The 15086-nt window shown below is 43.4% G+C and overlaps 1 protein-coding gene across 6 annotated transcripts in view; it reads right to left on the bottom strand.

Moving 5' to 3' along the window:
• Positions 1-15086, bottom strand: part of AGAP1 (ArfGAP with GTPase domain, ankyrin repeat and PH domain 1) — a 292152-nt gene that overhangs the window by 97022 nt on the left and 180044 nt on the right. For all 6 annotated transcript variants that reach the window (XM_031604524.2, XM_090144531.1, XM_031604523.2 and 3 more), the window contains one exon: positions 12140-12308. In XM_031604524.2, coding sequence (XP_031460384.2) covers positions 12140-12308 — 169 coding nt within the window. The remainder of the gene's footprint in view (positions 1-12139; positions 12309-15086) is intronic.

A 15086-nucleotide genomic window follows, 5' to 3' on the forward strand; every position in this document is an offset into this window, starting at 1 on the left:
GGTGACAATTACACGACAGATCAATCCAAACTCTTCGCTTTGCTTTATTTCTGCTGCAGCACCTTGAGAATATCACCAGTAAATGGCTTTAGAAGCAACTTACTTTTCACAAACAATTAGGTTTCCTAGTGGGAAATACACACAAGCCTCCTCCCCCCATCATGCTCCTGACAAATGGCATCCACCCTGCCTGACACAAGAGTAAAGCCACCAACACGCACTTCCAGCCTGTAGCTATCTTTCATTCTGTGCCGTGTAAGATGGGAAGCTGCATCTGATGAATTCCTGCAGGAGACTCTTTGTAACAAAGATCACGAAGGAGGAAGCTGGTATGTGAAAGCTGAGATGTAGCATTTCCCAGGTATCATGGGAAAATGGAAAACCAATTACAGGACATTTCTGCCTGACGTGTCCCCCTTACCCTGTGCTGGGTGGCTGAATTGTTAAGACCAACATATGTCCAGTTCACAATTTTTTTTTTTTTTTTATTTTCTAACAGAGGTGTCTGGTCACTTTCCAACCAGGATATAAATCTAAAATTTTAATAGGACACCTGGCATAACATCTAGGCTTCGACATCATCATGTCAGCACCAAAGGCATTGCTGTCAGCTTAATGCTGTCTTCTGAAGCTCTGCAGCCCAGGTTATGACATTCATCTGTTGAGGAAGCGTAAACCAAATAGGAATCCTTTTTCCACTTCATATTTGTGAAAGCTATGGGCTGTTAGCAACAAATAGCTGCCAAGTCCCATTTTTTATACTTTACTGATCCACAATGCAACCCAACTCAGCTCCTTCTGCTGCCAGTTTGATAACCCTGCTATCAGTTTGCCCCTTTGTGATACCATCAACTCAAGGTTACATTCCACTTTTTTTCAGATGCTGTATGATTTTCTCAGTGCATGAGAGCATGCAAGTCAGGGGGAAGTTCTTTACAGAGAGAGTGGTGAGGTGCTGGAACAGCTGCCCAGAGAGGCTGTGGATGCCCCATCCCTGGAGGTGTTCAAGGCCAGGTTGGATGGGGCCCTGGGCAGCCTGGGCTGCTATTAAATGTGGAGGTTGGTGGCCCTGCATGTGGCTTCATGATCCTTGAGGTCCCTTCCAACCCCAAGCCATTCTATGATTCTATGATCTACAGGTAGATATCAGAAGGGCTGACCTAGAGAACGCACGGTACAACCTGCATTGGTGTAGTAGGAATGGACATGCTCCAGCACAAAGCTGTTAGTACAGCTGTATTTAATAACCTCACTCTCTGAATCCGCTGCTGCCTTTTCCCTGCTTCTCAATCTTATTGCAGCAAGCTCAAGACATGCATCGCACTGCAACAGCATGCAGCAGTGTTGTCACAGTAAAATTGGAAGCCCCCTGCTGCTCTTGCACAATTGCAAACAATTCTATGTTTTTTCCACTCTGTAACAGGAAAACCCCAGTCACAGAATGAACCACAGAATGGCCTGGGTTGCAAAGTACCACAATGCTCATCCAGTTCCAACCCCCTGCTGTGTGCAGGGTCACCAACCACCATCCCAGGCTGCCCAGAGCCACATCCAGCCTGGCCTTGAATGCCTGCAGGGATGGGGCATCCACAGCCTCCTTGGGCAACCTGTTCCAGTGCATCACCACCCTCTGGGTGACCTCCTCACCTCCACAGTGCAACAGTACCTCATTTCTGCTCAAAGATGAAACCTCAACAGCAGAAATCATCTCAGTCTTTTAGCAGACAAGCCAGACAGATAAAAATAGCAAGCCAACAACACTTACTGAAAAGCAAACCTTCTACGTTGAGGTAGGGGTACAAAACCTTTCTATTAAGCAGTAATACAAGTAACTATGCATCCTGCATCTGCTGTCTGCCCCAGCTGTACCTGTATATACACACACATCTCCCAATCTATTAATATCTATCTGTATGTAGATAGAGAGATATAAATACATAACTCAACATTACCGTGAAATCCACGGTCAGCTACTTGGCCCACTCTGGAGTTCTGAAAGAGTGCCTCTTCAAATACATCATATATGCATCAGCTGGTCGCTTAAGTTGATTAGCAGGGGGCAGTTAAATTACTATGCTAATCCATGTATTCTCAGCACTGTTTCCTTGATATGGATATGTGTATATGCTTACTGGGAGGCCTTGATTAGTTCAAGCTTCAATGTGTCAAAGGCTCCAGATTCTTTCCAAAGAATAATTTTAGCTGTACTCACATCCCTAAAGTGTAGGAGCTGATTTGAAAAGGTACTTACCTCTACCATATGCTATTTTTCTTTAAACAATTTGCATTTCAAAGTGAATATGGCATTTATATTTGAATGAATATCAGTATGTTGCCAGAACTGGTCTCAAATGAGCAAAAAAAAGATGCTGGTCTCCTATTGAACAAAAATGTTTTCATCTACCAAAGGAGCATCAAAGGAAGAGTTCCTCTTTCTAGCTCTAGACAGCTTTATTAAAACTATATTTTCTGATTTGATAAAATACCCTGTTATGATCATGCTCACAAAAATGTTCAAACAATTAAGCTCTATTAAAACTACCCAAATTAAGATCCATGGTAATTTCCAGGTTTGGGCAACAGAAGAGCCTTTGAAGAAAGTGAGGGTGCTCGTAAAAAAAAATTAATCCATCTATTCAGTGCAAATAGCCACAAACAGTGACTAAAAACAATGGATTCAACATAAGAAGAATTAAGCAGAAGAATGCACACATATACATATATCAAGAGGCTGCTGCAAACACACACACAGGGCTGAGCATATCTTGATTTCCTGTGCACAGAAGGAATGACTTCAGCTTTTCTTATCACAGAATCAGATAATTGTAGAATGGCTTTGGCTGGAAGGGACCTTAAAGATCATCCAGTTGCAACCCTGTACCATGGGCTGGTTGCCCCCCACCAGCTCAGGCTGCCCATGGCCCCATCCCACACGGCTCCTATCACCTCCAGGGATGGGACATCCACAGCTCTGGGCAGCAGCACTCACTGCATTCTGAGCATGTAATTTCCTCCTAGCATCTTACCTGATAACCCCCTCTTCCTATCACTATCAGACCATGTAAAAAGTCAGACTCCCTCCTGCTTGTAAGCTCCCTTCAAGTACTGGAAGGCTGCAATGAGGTGTCCCCAGAGCCTGCTCTTCTCCAGGCTGAACAAGCCCCATTCTCTCAGCTTGTCGTCATAGCAGGGGACATTTTCAGGATAAACATTTTCAGTAACCTGCTTAACAAGAACAACAAAGCATTCTGGGCTTTTGTCATGTTCTTCTTGTAATGGAACAGGACAGCATTTCAGCAATTCCTCTTGGTGTGTTTCCACGTAACAAAAATAACACAGTGAATCACCACCGGGCAGCGGGTGTTTTAATGGACACATCACCAACGATGCTGCCCACTAATTACAACTGTACAACAGCAACTGAGAGAAACAACATGCAGATTACCTCCATTCATTGCTGCATACACATCTGTGAATTCCCACCAAACTGCCCAGTTGCAAGAAGTTTGGTTCAGATATGCAACCAATATGCTTTTGAATTTAGGAGACAAGAAGACACCGCAGGAGATGTGAAGCAGAGCTGTATTCTTTCTTGAAGCAGCAGCACATGAGACCTGCAGAGAATGGCTGCACAGAAGCAGAAAAAGACTGGGTTGGATGAACTATGCTGTCGCTATGCTTTCAGTGTGACCACGTTTTATTTGTGTTATGCTCTTCATGTTCACTATGAGCTTCTCTTCCAAAAAAGAAATAAACCTCTTAAGGCCAGAGGGCTCTGTTCACCAGCTGTTAGAACTAATGAAAAATACATTAGAGTTGTGGGTCAGGAAATCCTGACTCTTGATATCAGAGGGTTAATTGTTTCAAATCACGTTGGGTCAATTTATGTTGCAAGTACACTGCATATTCTTGAAATGCCCTCTAATTCATAAAAGGCACTGCAAGTAGATTAGACCAGCAGTTGGTTGCCTGATAAAAAACCAGACCCAATAGTGCTCCCTGAAGTTTCTTCAGGCATCAGGGTAAAAAAGAAAAGTGAAAGAGGCCATTTTGCTAGCTGCTGAAATATGAAGAGTATTCCCCTACCCCTCTCTTCAATTCTGTGCTAAGTTTCTGAATTAATTGCCAAAGCTGTGCAGAAAACTTTCCAGTGAACAAAACTTTTGCAAGAAGTAGCTTAAACTGTAAGAGGTGACACTTTTGCCTTCTTTGCCTTTTGCTTTCTAGCAAATATGAATGTTGGAACAACAACTGCTTTTAATGTGGAAAATTTGGGAATGGCTCTTTTGGGTTTTTTTGGGAATGGTCTTTTGGGGAAATTCTTTACAGAGAGAGTGGTGAGGTGCTGGAACAGCTGCCCAGAGAGGCTGTGGATGCCTGGAAGTGTTCAAGGCCAGGTTGGATGGGACCCTGGGCAGCCTGGTCTAGCATTAAATGAGGAGGTTGGTGGCCCTGCATGTGGCAGGGGGGTTGGAGATTCATGATCCTTGAGGTCCCTTCCAACCCTGGCCATTCTGTGATTCTGTGGGTTTGCTATCTCAGATCCCAGCACCCATCTCTTAAGTAAACATCCTTTTTTTCCTGCCCAGCACTGAGAAATGGTTAAACCACTACTTTACTCTCCCGGCAGATCCTTCTTTTCTGATTGAGCTGAGCAGCATGGAAAGGCAAGTAAGAAGTCATGCTTTCAAGGAGAGCAGCAGAGTGCCAGCGAGATCAAAATTCTCTAATCGTGTTCTTGAGTGAGGTTATTAATGTGGGATAGATTGCTCGAGTATTGCCACAGCTTCTGCTTCCCTCTGACTGCAGTGTTCAAACAGCACATTGTTTCTGCATTGGACTTGTCAGGGACCTAAAATAATTTGAGGCAACTCACGTGGTGACTGAGAAAAGAGTGAGATGATGGTATCTTTCCAGAACACATTCCCTGGTTTCAGAACTGAAAGCTTCAATACTCTGACGGCGAATGACTTGCTTATGGGTTTCACTCCTTGTTACCATTTTCTGTGCAAGTCCCCCAAAGACGAGCAGCTATTAATGGAGGAAGACCTTCCATCCTGCAGCCTGGCAGGGCAGCCTCTGAGAACCCGGCTTGATTTAGTAGCATGCAAACAGAGAAGGGTCACTACTAATGAACAAACAAGGCGATGCCAAGAAACATCCTGGCAGTGAAGGGAATGGTGCTGGGAGTATAACGAGAAAAGCTATTATTCTCAGAGCACGCCAAGCCAATGCAGAAAGTGGGGAAAATTAAGTCATCTGAGGAGACATCTCTTCTAAAAGAAGTTAAACCCAGCATCCCCACAAAATGCTCCTGCTCAAGATGCCAGACCTGTCTTGTAGGCAGGAAGTTTCCCCTTCCCAGCAGGCACGATGCCATTTTTGTTTTCAGCACTTTCAACAAATAGAAGTAATAAATAAGATGTGTCACTTTCCGGGGTCCGGCTTGGGGTTACTCGCTTGCTAAAAGACTGCAGCTTTAAGACCCAGAGGTGACCACTTCACGTTGATAAATGATTTACTTTGTGTTGCTGCTATTTGCTTGTTATATCCTGTTAATAACTGTGAATTTGACTTTGCAAAAATAACAGAAAAACAGTCAATTCTGAGATGTTATGCTGCTTGCACGTAAAGCCAACCACGCACAGGGCCTGAGGCAGAGACAGTATGTGTTCTCTGTAGCTTTGACTATCCATGGAAGTTAATAGTGGAAATGGGAAGCGGATGGGGACCTCACCTGCCAACAGATGTACCTGGAAGCTGAGTATGATTAACCCAAGCAACTCTGGAACCTTCTCAGAGGGCTGAAGGTCCGGCCCTCATCCTGGGAGCAGCACGTGGATCCTCCTCCAGGTGGAGGGAAGACTGGGAGTACCCAAGCATCTTCTGGAGTCTTACGAAATTGGAACAAAGAAACTTTATTTTCGGAAACGAGACAATAGATACGTGATATCACTCTTTTTTTTCCATACAGCTCTCGCCGCTGTAACAGCAGCTAAGTGAATGCATGTCTGCAGTGTGAGCAGTTTTGATAAACAGCCTCTGCGGGCCACACAACGGGGATAATGTATCCTTAAGTACTGCCAATGAGCTGCCATTCTGCACAGCCAATTACTTCTGTGCGTCTGTCACTCAAAGGAAAAATGACTGAGCCCATTAGATCAAACCTTTGTCACTGTTCCTAATGCACTCTTAGGCCTCATTAATCTGAGGGAGCAGCAACACAGCCGCCGGTGCCTCATTGCCTCCCCCACAACAGGCCCACGTGAATCTTCTCATCTCTCCCCCAAGTGCGCGGCGTTAATCAAGCTCTCCTTATTACCCCGGTCCCTGTCACGGCGGAGAGCGCTCTCTCTCCTAAATGCTCTCATTATGGCCCATCTTTAGAGCCGGCTGAGTGGAAAAAAAAAAAAAAAAAAAAAAAAAAAAAAAGAGCCAGAGAGAAAGAGAAGAGGAAAAAGCAAGTCCGATCGCATTAATATTCATGACAATAATTAGTATTCTAGGTCACTGAATATTCATGCTATTAGTTTGGTTTTTTATGGGTTTGCTGGATGTCCTGATTGCTCGAGTGTGGAGGAAAACAGCATGGTTGGGACTTTAGATGTCAACGGCAGTTCAATACTCAAAACACATTTGTGAATTTTTTTTCCCTTTTGGTAAATCAGCTTCAACCCTCCTGATGGCTTTAATATTTTAAAATCACTGGAGGAAAAAGAATGAGCAATTTCACAAAGGTCTTAACATCCAACTGGTTAGCATTACAACGTGTAACCATCAAAACTCGTCGAGATTGCATCGGATGGACAAGACAGGGCTGTGGTTTTTATTCCAGAAACGGCGTGGCAGAGGCATAAAAGCAACCAGAGTGGAGCAGGCATGGCCTGAGCAACGCCTGCCTCTTGGCTGGCATCCTCACTGAGGTTCAGGACACGTTCCTGCTGTCTATCCAGCTCATCAGCAGGAGATGGACACCACACACCCGCTGTACGAAAGGATCGTAACACAGCTCCTTGCCTCCTTCCTTCTGTGCTGCCAAGAAAACCCAAGCAAACTCGGTCTGTCTGAGGTTTAACAAAGGTAGGGTTCTCATCAAATACTTACTTAGGACTGCTTGCCTCGCTCCCTTTTTCCTCATCTGATGGAAGAGACGTAACTGGAAGTGCAAGTTTGTCTCTGCTTCTAGAAAGCACAAATCCTGGCATGAACAAAGTGGGCAAGACGACCTTGAGGGATCACCCTCTAGTGGGATGAGAGGGAAATCTCCATCACACTTACAGTCTGGCTTTTTTCCCCATGCAAACACGGAAAGCAACGATTTCTCCTTCCATTCACTACAGCTGTACATCACTGAACTAACAGCAAAGCAAAATGGAAACCTGACTTGGATGACTAATGCCAAAACGAAGCCATGAAGCTGCACTTGTGAGCTGTGGTAGAAACTCGTGCTCCATTTAAAGCACACAGAACATTGCAGGTTAAGCTCATGCTACAAAATTAGTACAGAGCACCGACCAACAATCACAGGTTTTATATCAAAAACCTGGAAGGCAGTCCACTCCAACTCAGCCTGACTCCAAGCACTCTGGTGTAAAGTAAGATTTCTTAATGACCGCTGTGTTGATTTGATAGATGACCACAATTAATAACAAATGGAAATTCCCCCATTTATAAAAATGTGAACACGTGGTTCTTCCAGCATGCCTGAAACGCCACACATACTTAGCAGATAACAACCTTTAACATCCTTAATGATGGCTATGCAGCTAACACATTTTAGGATGCTGAAAATACACTTACTACTGTAAGTAAGTTTAATAGCAGCAGATTATTTAAACGAACTGTTAATCAGGAAGCAATTTATGTCTATGCTATTTTTAGATGTGAACTTTCTACACCAGCAGCTCCTGCTGTGGCTCTGGCTTTGGGTACACTGGGCTTATGGGATGGAGGGTGGCCCTATAGTTTGGAGCCGTGCTTGGAGAGCTGCAGCTTGTGGGAAGCGCACACAGGATGGGTTGGGAAGGACAGCATCCATGGGAGGGACCCACGTGGAGCAGGGGAAGGGAGTGACCACGTGGAGGAGTGGCACAGGGAATTGCCCAGAGGCTGAACTGCGTGGTGCTGGCTCTAACGTGGCTGTGATGAACTGCCAACTGCTGGGTGCATCTGGAACTGAGCACGTCCACTAGTTATATCCTCTTCTAAAGTGCTTTATGAGAGATAAACCCACAGAATGATGTTCAGCACCGTGTAAATCTAAGTTAAATTTATATTAATTTACTTAAGCAACATTCAACAACTTTGATTTAAAAGTAAAACGTATTTAGAAACATGCATTAAAGGAAACAAGCTTTCATTTTCCCAGCTCACAGATTTCTCCCAAGTTAACAGAGACAGGCACCTTTCATAAAGCCTCAGTTCAATATTTGCTGTTTCAAACTTGCATGTAACAAACGTGGGACAGCCCCCATCCCTCTGTACTGAATTAAGAGCAGTGGGCACACAGAATCTCAGAGTCCAAAATCTGTCAGAGCCCAAACACAAAAAAAAACAAGCAAGCCCAGAGGCCAGTTTTTGCTTTCATTGTTTCATGGCAAAACATTCAGAGTAAATGCACCTTTTTGTGAGCTAGTTGCTTGGCTCTGCAGCAACAGGAACAGCCTTACTTTATACTCATCACAGCTCTTGTGCCAGTGTAGAGCAGAAAACAGTCGTCTTGGCTTCTCCTTCATATACCCTCATAACAGGCATTTATTTCCCTTCCACCTCTGACATGGAAACTTGCAGGAAGGGATGCAAACTGGCTTTTGTTGTTGACTGCCTCCCATAGAGAGCTGCTTCCAGATGTTTGGGATGTAAACACACTCACAGATCAGGCTGCTGTCACCGAGGTGGCTGTTATATGCCTGTGTTTATCAACTAGTCTTCAAACCACAAAAACAATCCTGTTCAGAGAGGTGTCACAAAGCAGCAGTAAGCTCCATGTGCTAGGAATGACATGCTCTTAAACTTCTTTTGCACGTGACAGCTATGCTAACAGATTTAAGAGACAAACTTTCCCTTGCTACTTGACCATTATAAATCCTATTGCCTTGAAACTGGGTAGATCCCTTCTGAATTCAATGGTAACGTCTCCCTAATCAGCTTAATTCTGTCTGCTATTTGTCTTGTATGAATTCCTGCATACAGTGGTCAACCCGAGACTCAAAAGCAGAGTACCAAAACCTTCTCGTGTTATTCCACACTTGGTTCTCTGCTGAAGTTCTGCCACTCACAAGGTGCAAACAGCACAGCCAAGCTCCTGTCACACCGCACTGCTGGGAAGCACCTTGGGAAAGGTCCTCACAGGGCTGAAACACTGGGGAATTTCATCAGGGAAATGCTTCTAGTGGGCCTGTGCTTATCACTTCCTATGTGCTAAGAGCTTCATTTCCAGGAGTGACTTCAGACATTCTAACCAAGTGCTGGTACACTTCTAACACCGTATCTTTTTACCTGTACACAATTTCAGAAGGAAATCCTGACCACATCAAACAACTCACTCCTAAGCATGGAGAATATTTCCGCATCCCAAGTCTGCAATAGGCAAAAGCACAGAAGAATACAAAGCTGATACTGTTCCAGGGGTGAGGTGCAATGTGATGCAGTGAGAACATTGCGCATTTGCTAATAAAAAGAGCAAATGTTGATTTCTTCTGGGCTTGGCCCAGGCCTCCTTGGCACAGCAGATCTGTGTACATAGGCCTGTCAACAGCAAAAACGTAACAGACAATTTCAGTCCTGCCATCAGTTTTAAAATATCACTTACAACAAAGACAACATTTTGTCAGTACTAGCAACTGAGAAAATGCTCTGAGACAGCATGACAGACAGAACAAGGGATAATTTGCAAATATTTTTAGCTGCATGACAGATGAGTGTGGATGCCAGGGCTCCTCCTGGCACACCAGGAGCTGAGCTGTAACTCCAGGCATCCCACTGAACAGAAGCCATGACCCCACTGCATGCCAGTGCATGTGAGAACAGGAAGGTTCAGGTTGCCAAGCCAGGCACAGCTTGTGACTTTGTTTTTTTACAATACTAACACTCCCAATATATTTTAGAATCACTGAGTGCAATGCAGCTCTTTCTTCAATCTTAACTGAATATGAGAGCACTGAGAATGACACAAGGACTGACACTCAGGTGAGCTGCTGCTGAGTATACTCCTGATCTGCTGTAATACCTCCAGTGATCACTGCTTGGACCCATCAGCTGTTGACTGATTTCAGTACAGCTTGGAAAACACGGCTTTCTTAATAAAGCTCCTCTCTTGATACTGATCACTCTGCACAGAAATGCAACCAGCAGACAGACCAGAACCAACCCTTCCATCTCACCAAAATCTTGGCCACCTCCACACCCTCAGACACCCAAAGTGGGCACAAAGCAGCAGGTAGGAACCCATCATCCAGCCCCGGGAACTTATAAAGATGTATCCAAACAGCCATGCCACCCCTTAATAGTCGGTTGGAAGCATCATTAATACATGGATATTTGCTTTATCTACGGGAAGAAAGCAATGCAAAGATAAGCAGGTCAGAATCTTGCTTAAGGTGGAAGATCAGCTGCACGAGACAGGAGGCGAAGGTATTCAAGTGGGTAATGATAAAGAAATTGGGCTCTCCTTTCCCTGGTTACACTCTCTCATATGCTTGGAAAGCATTAATTAGTTTAGAACATATGTAAATACCATATTAAAAACCTCTATTACCATGTACTCCTGCGTATGTTTTCTGAAACTTACTTCTCTGAAGGAATAAATAATTTCTGCCTGTTTCAAGCCATTCAACTGCCTTAAAAGCAAAAGTCCTTTTGCTGATATACTGACTCAGTCCAGCACTTCTCCTCCCTAAATAATAGGATATGCTGAAAAACAACCCGCTCTTCCAGTCATCTTGATTAGGAAACAAAATATAAAACATGAACCATGTATAACTTTCTCCTAAGAACTCTTCCAATGACAATGCCAGCTCCCCACCTCTACAGGCACAGGCCACAACTTGAAAAAGACTCTGATGAAATCATACTTTCAGACATATCAAGTCCCCAGCCCAACTAATAGAACGTGCAATGCAAGAACTGTTGTTTATCCACAGTGATGTCTACTCTGTGGCAGCACAGGAAACCTAAAAGGTTTTTTATTGTTATTATTTTTTATTTAAACATTTAACCTCAAAGAGCAGCATCAGAAGTTGGATGGAAAATCCTTCTTACTCCTAAAATAGGGTAATTTGCCCTGTAAAAAGGCAAAGGATCACACCATGGCCTGAAGCATAAATAAATGTTACTATCCAGGTGAAGATCCTTGAATGGGTCTCCTCTTGCCAAGTTCTTTCCTACAGTTGCTCACTGTACCAACTAGTGTGGACTGTACAGAGATAGAAGTGTGCTTGGATGGCTTTGTCAGCCTGTGCTGGAGATGCCTATGTTAGTCATAACTGGAAAAGGCACTTGGCTCTTTATGGATGTCATCCCAAACATGCTGACAAAACTTCTATACCAACGCTATACTGTTATGTGTTTTGCATAAGCCGTGTGCTTTGTAAAATAAAATGTCTTAAACGGTTTTTCTGAAAGCAATTTTTAAAATCCATTTAGCTGTATGGACAAGTACTTCAGCAAACAATAAAATTCTTCGTTTAGAGCTCACAAAGAGCTATAAACTCCTTCCATAAAGAACATAAAATGGCCTTCTTCAGAAGAATCTCACTGCTGGAAAGTCCAAAAATTATGCATCCTTCTGATGGTGGAAGCAAGTGGTGTGGGTGTCACCAAGAAGCCACAGCAGTCCTTTCAAATGACATCTCCTGTTTTTCCATAGTGTTAGACTTAATGAGTCAACAGTAAGGTCACATCAGTTCTAGCATTGGTGAAATTACATTAACTTTTAGCAAATATAACCTACCAAATATAGAAGAAGATGGATGTTGAAGGTTACTCAAAAACTTACAATCACTTGTGGAAGCCAGATCACTAGCCAGAGAAGGCTTAAAAAGCTGCACAGTAGCAGTCACTGAGATTTTTCCCAGTGATAGATGACAACTGCCTACACACAATTGGAAAAACAGCTCTTCCCTTGTTTGGCTGGTATTACCTGAATTCGGTGAGATGTGTAAACTGCTCATGTCCTTGGAAAGGCCATTTGTTTTGGGACTGGAGATGGGGGCACAAGCTGACGTAGCTCGAGGCGGCCTCTTTCCAGGAACTTTCACAGTGGTTCTCAGCAAGTCAATTTCTTTCCCGTGAACATTCTGCATGTAGTCCTGGTAAGAGGGGGAAAAAAACAACACAAAAAACAGAATCAAACAGGTAGTTCTGTAAGCATTACATCAACTAAAACACTGCTTAGTAAGAATGCAGTCTGCTATCATCCACTACATTGTTTTCCCTTTCCTTCCATTTTCTAGGTAATACAGTCCATGTTAGTAACAGCAAAATTCAGGCTGGATATTAGGAAGGGCACAGCTGCCCAGGGAGGTGGTGGGGTCACCAACCCTGGAGGTGTTCCAGAACAGTGGGGATGTGGCTCTGAGGGATGTGGGCAGTGGGCACGGTGGGGCGAGTTGGGATTGGACAAGGTTAATTTTATTGCTCTTTTCCAGCCTTAATGATTCTGTGATTCGAAGCCTTGAGCTACTACACCCTCCAACAATTAGAAGGTAAGTGGCAAGTCACAGTGTGGCTGCTTTTAAGCCACATATGCAACTTTGCCAGGCCCAAAGACAACGACAAGACTAGGTTGACTGCTTCTCATGGACACATTTGCTTGCACATCCTCTCTATTTCACCAATGTTTCATGCAGTTATTTCTTTCTCTATAAAACTTGGCAGAAGTTCATTGACAAACACAAAGTTATTAAAGGGCACTGGCTGACTGGTAAGGTTTCTGAAATTACAACACTGTCTCCTTAGATTATGAGCCTTCCTCCATACATGGAAAAAAAAAAAAAATCACAGCAGGAAGAAAATTATGCAAATCAGGTCTGATTAGAGAAAACACAGTAAAAGTTGGAAGCCAGAAGTGGAAAAGGCTTTTCCTAATTCTTGTTTGAAAAGCACACAAAGAGGGAATAACCAAATCCAATAACTCGTGTCAAGGCAATGGCCAACTGGCTGCAGCTGCTATTTTCCAAGAAACCTGGGAGAAAGTGAGCTGTGCTGATCTTTACACTGGAAGAACATGCTCAGGATTCTGCATTCCAGCTTCAGCTGCACACTCTAAATTGCCTGTGGGCTTCTTCAGATGAACACAGAGAAGCAAATGAGCCTGTTTTTTTTTTTTTATTTTTTATCAGAGGACAAATGACAGTTCATTAAGGTAAGACAGCCACTGAATCTGCAATCCTGTGTTACACCAGAAGAGATGCTTCCAGTAGAGACTGTGAATTTTAAAGCCAGAACACAAAACAAAATTTTTACCTCCCAGTACGTGCTGTTGAGGCTACTGACCATTTCAGAAGACAAATAAGTGAAACTGGAACAAACACAAGGACAACCACAGAAAGAGAGAGACTGTATGCTTTGAGAGGAAACGCAGGTCGTACAACGTGCCAAAATGAAGGACAAATGCTATATAAAAAATATTGTACAAAATACAATGTGGGTGGATGCGCTCCAAGAAGAAAATGGTAATGTGAACCAATGTCTGGGAAAAGAAATTAGCATAAACTCTGGAAGCTGGAAACCAAGGGAATGTTCCTCTTGAACAATGTTCTGTAGCAAAAAGCCTAGCTTCTTTACAGGTAGAACTTGATTGCTTTCCAGAGAACCGGGTGATGCTCTGTGCCTGCACAAGCAAAGACTTGCTGAGTGATATTTCTTTCAGTTCTTTAAGTGTCCAGGGCAAAATTTAGTCAGACTACACAGAAGATCACAGATATTAATTAGAACAGTTCCAAATCTGCAGCTTACAGGCGTCTATGTAGGACCACAGAGTCAATTTTACAAGTAAACACCAGCACGGACTAAAAGCAGACTCCAGATCTGAATCACTACTGGCACAACACAGGGAGCAATCAGCTCCTTCATAAAAATCCCTCCACCTCTGACAGTTTTTACAATACAAATTATAAATCCTGTTCAAAACAAATCAGAACCTACTACTCAAATGGTGCTCATTTCTTCACACCTAACATTAAGCTGTGGTACAAAATAGAAATGAGCTTTTTTTTTTTTTCTTCTTTTTTTTTTCCCCCAGCTGTTTGGGAATTAAGAGTGAAAAAGGAGAAGTCCGAGCAGTTCACTGAGTGAGGAAGCAGAGCTCTCTGCTTCTACAAGAAACAAAAGCAACGTGTTAAAATAACCCCCTTAAGTAGTTGCTAGATAGAAATGAACAAAGCAGATTCATCCATAAATTACCAAGTTGATGAACTTTCTGGCGTGGTGTCAGTTTTTCACAAGTTAAAATACAATGACCAGAATGTAACAGAGCATTTATGGCTTATGGACTCTAAAATGAGGCTGGATCAGACAGTGACCAAACCTCAGCATGCACTTTTTTAAAGCGATGCTTTATGTTTAACACACAACAACCACGCTGTATTTGATATAAATTTCACGATGAAGACTTTTGCCCAAGTTCTTCAGATGAATTTCCCTGCTACCACTGGTGAGATGTGACAGGGTGATATTAAAGCACTTTTAATTGAGAGTAAAACAGGCTTAGGTGAGCTATAAACAATTCAGGAGAGTCGGTCAGCGCTGGCAAGCAGGAAACAAACGCGCTGCAACCACATCGTGATGATACGGAAGTGCCCAAACAGAACAGATGCCAGGCAGGTATTAACGTCAGCTTAAATATTTATAGGGATATATCAAATGTAAACAATAAAGGCTCCTTCATTGTGCACGAGATGCACAGCGATAATCTCTGCGTTCCCCGAGGAGGAGCAGAGGAAAGCACCAAGTCTGCAGCCAGCTCACCATCCACCCTTGCACGTGATCCTTCAGATCTGCACTCAGGGAATAGAAGTCAAAACTACAGAATAATGTGGCGGCCTCAGAAGTGCAATGTATGGTTTGATCAGATTAGAACAGATGAG

This window comes from Phasianus colchicus, chromosome 7, assembly GCF_987193195.1.
Source record: "Phasianus colchicus chromosome 7, bPhaCol1.hap1.1, whole genome shotgun sequence".
NCBI classification, from domain to species: domain Eukaryota; kingdom Metazoa; phylum Chordata; class Aves; order Galliformes; family Phasianidae; genus Phasianus; species Phasianus colchicus.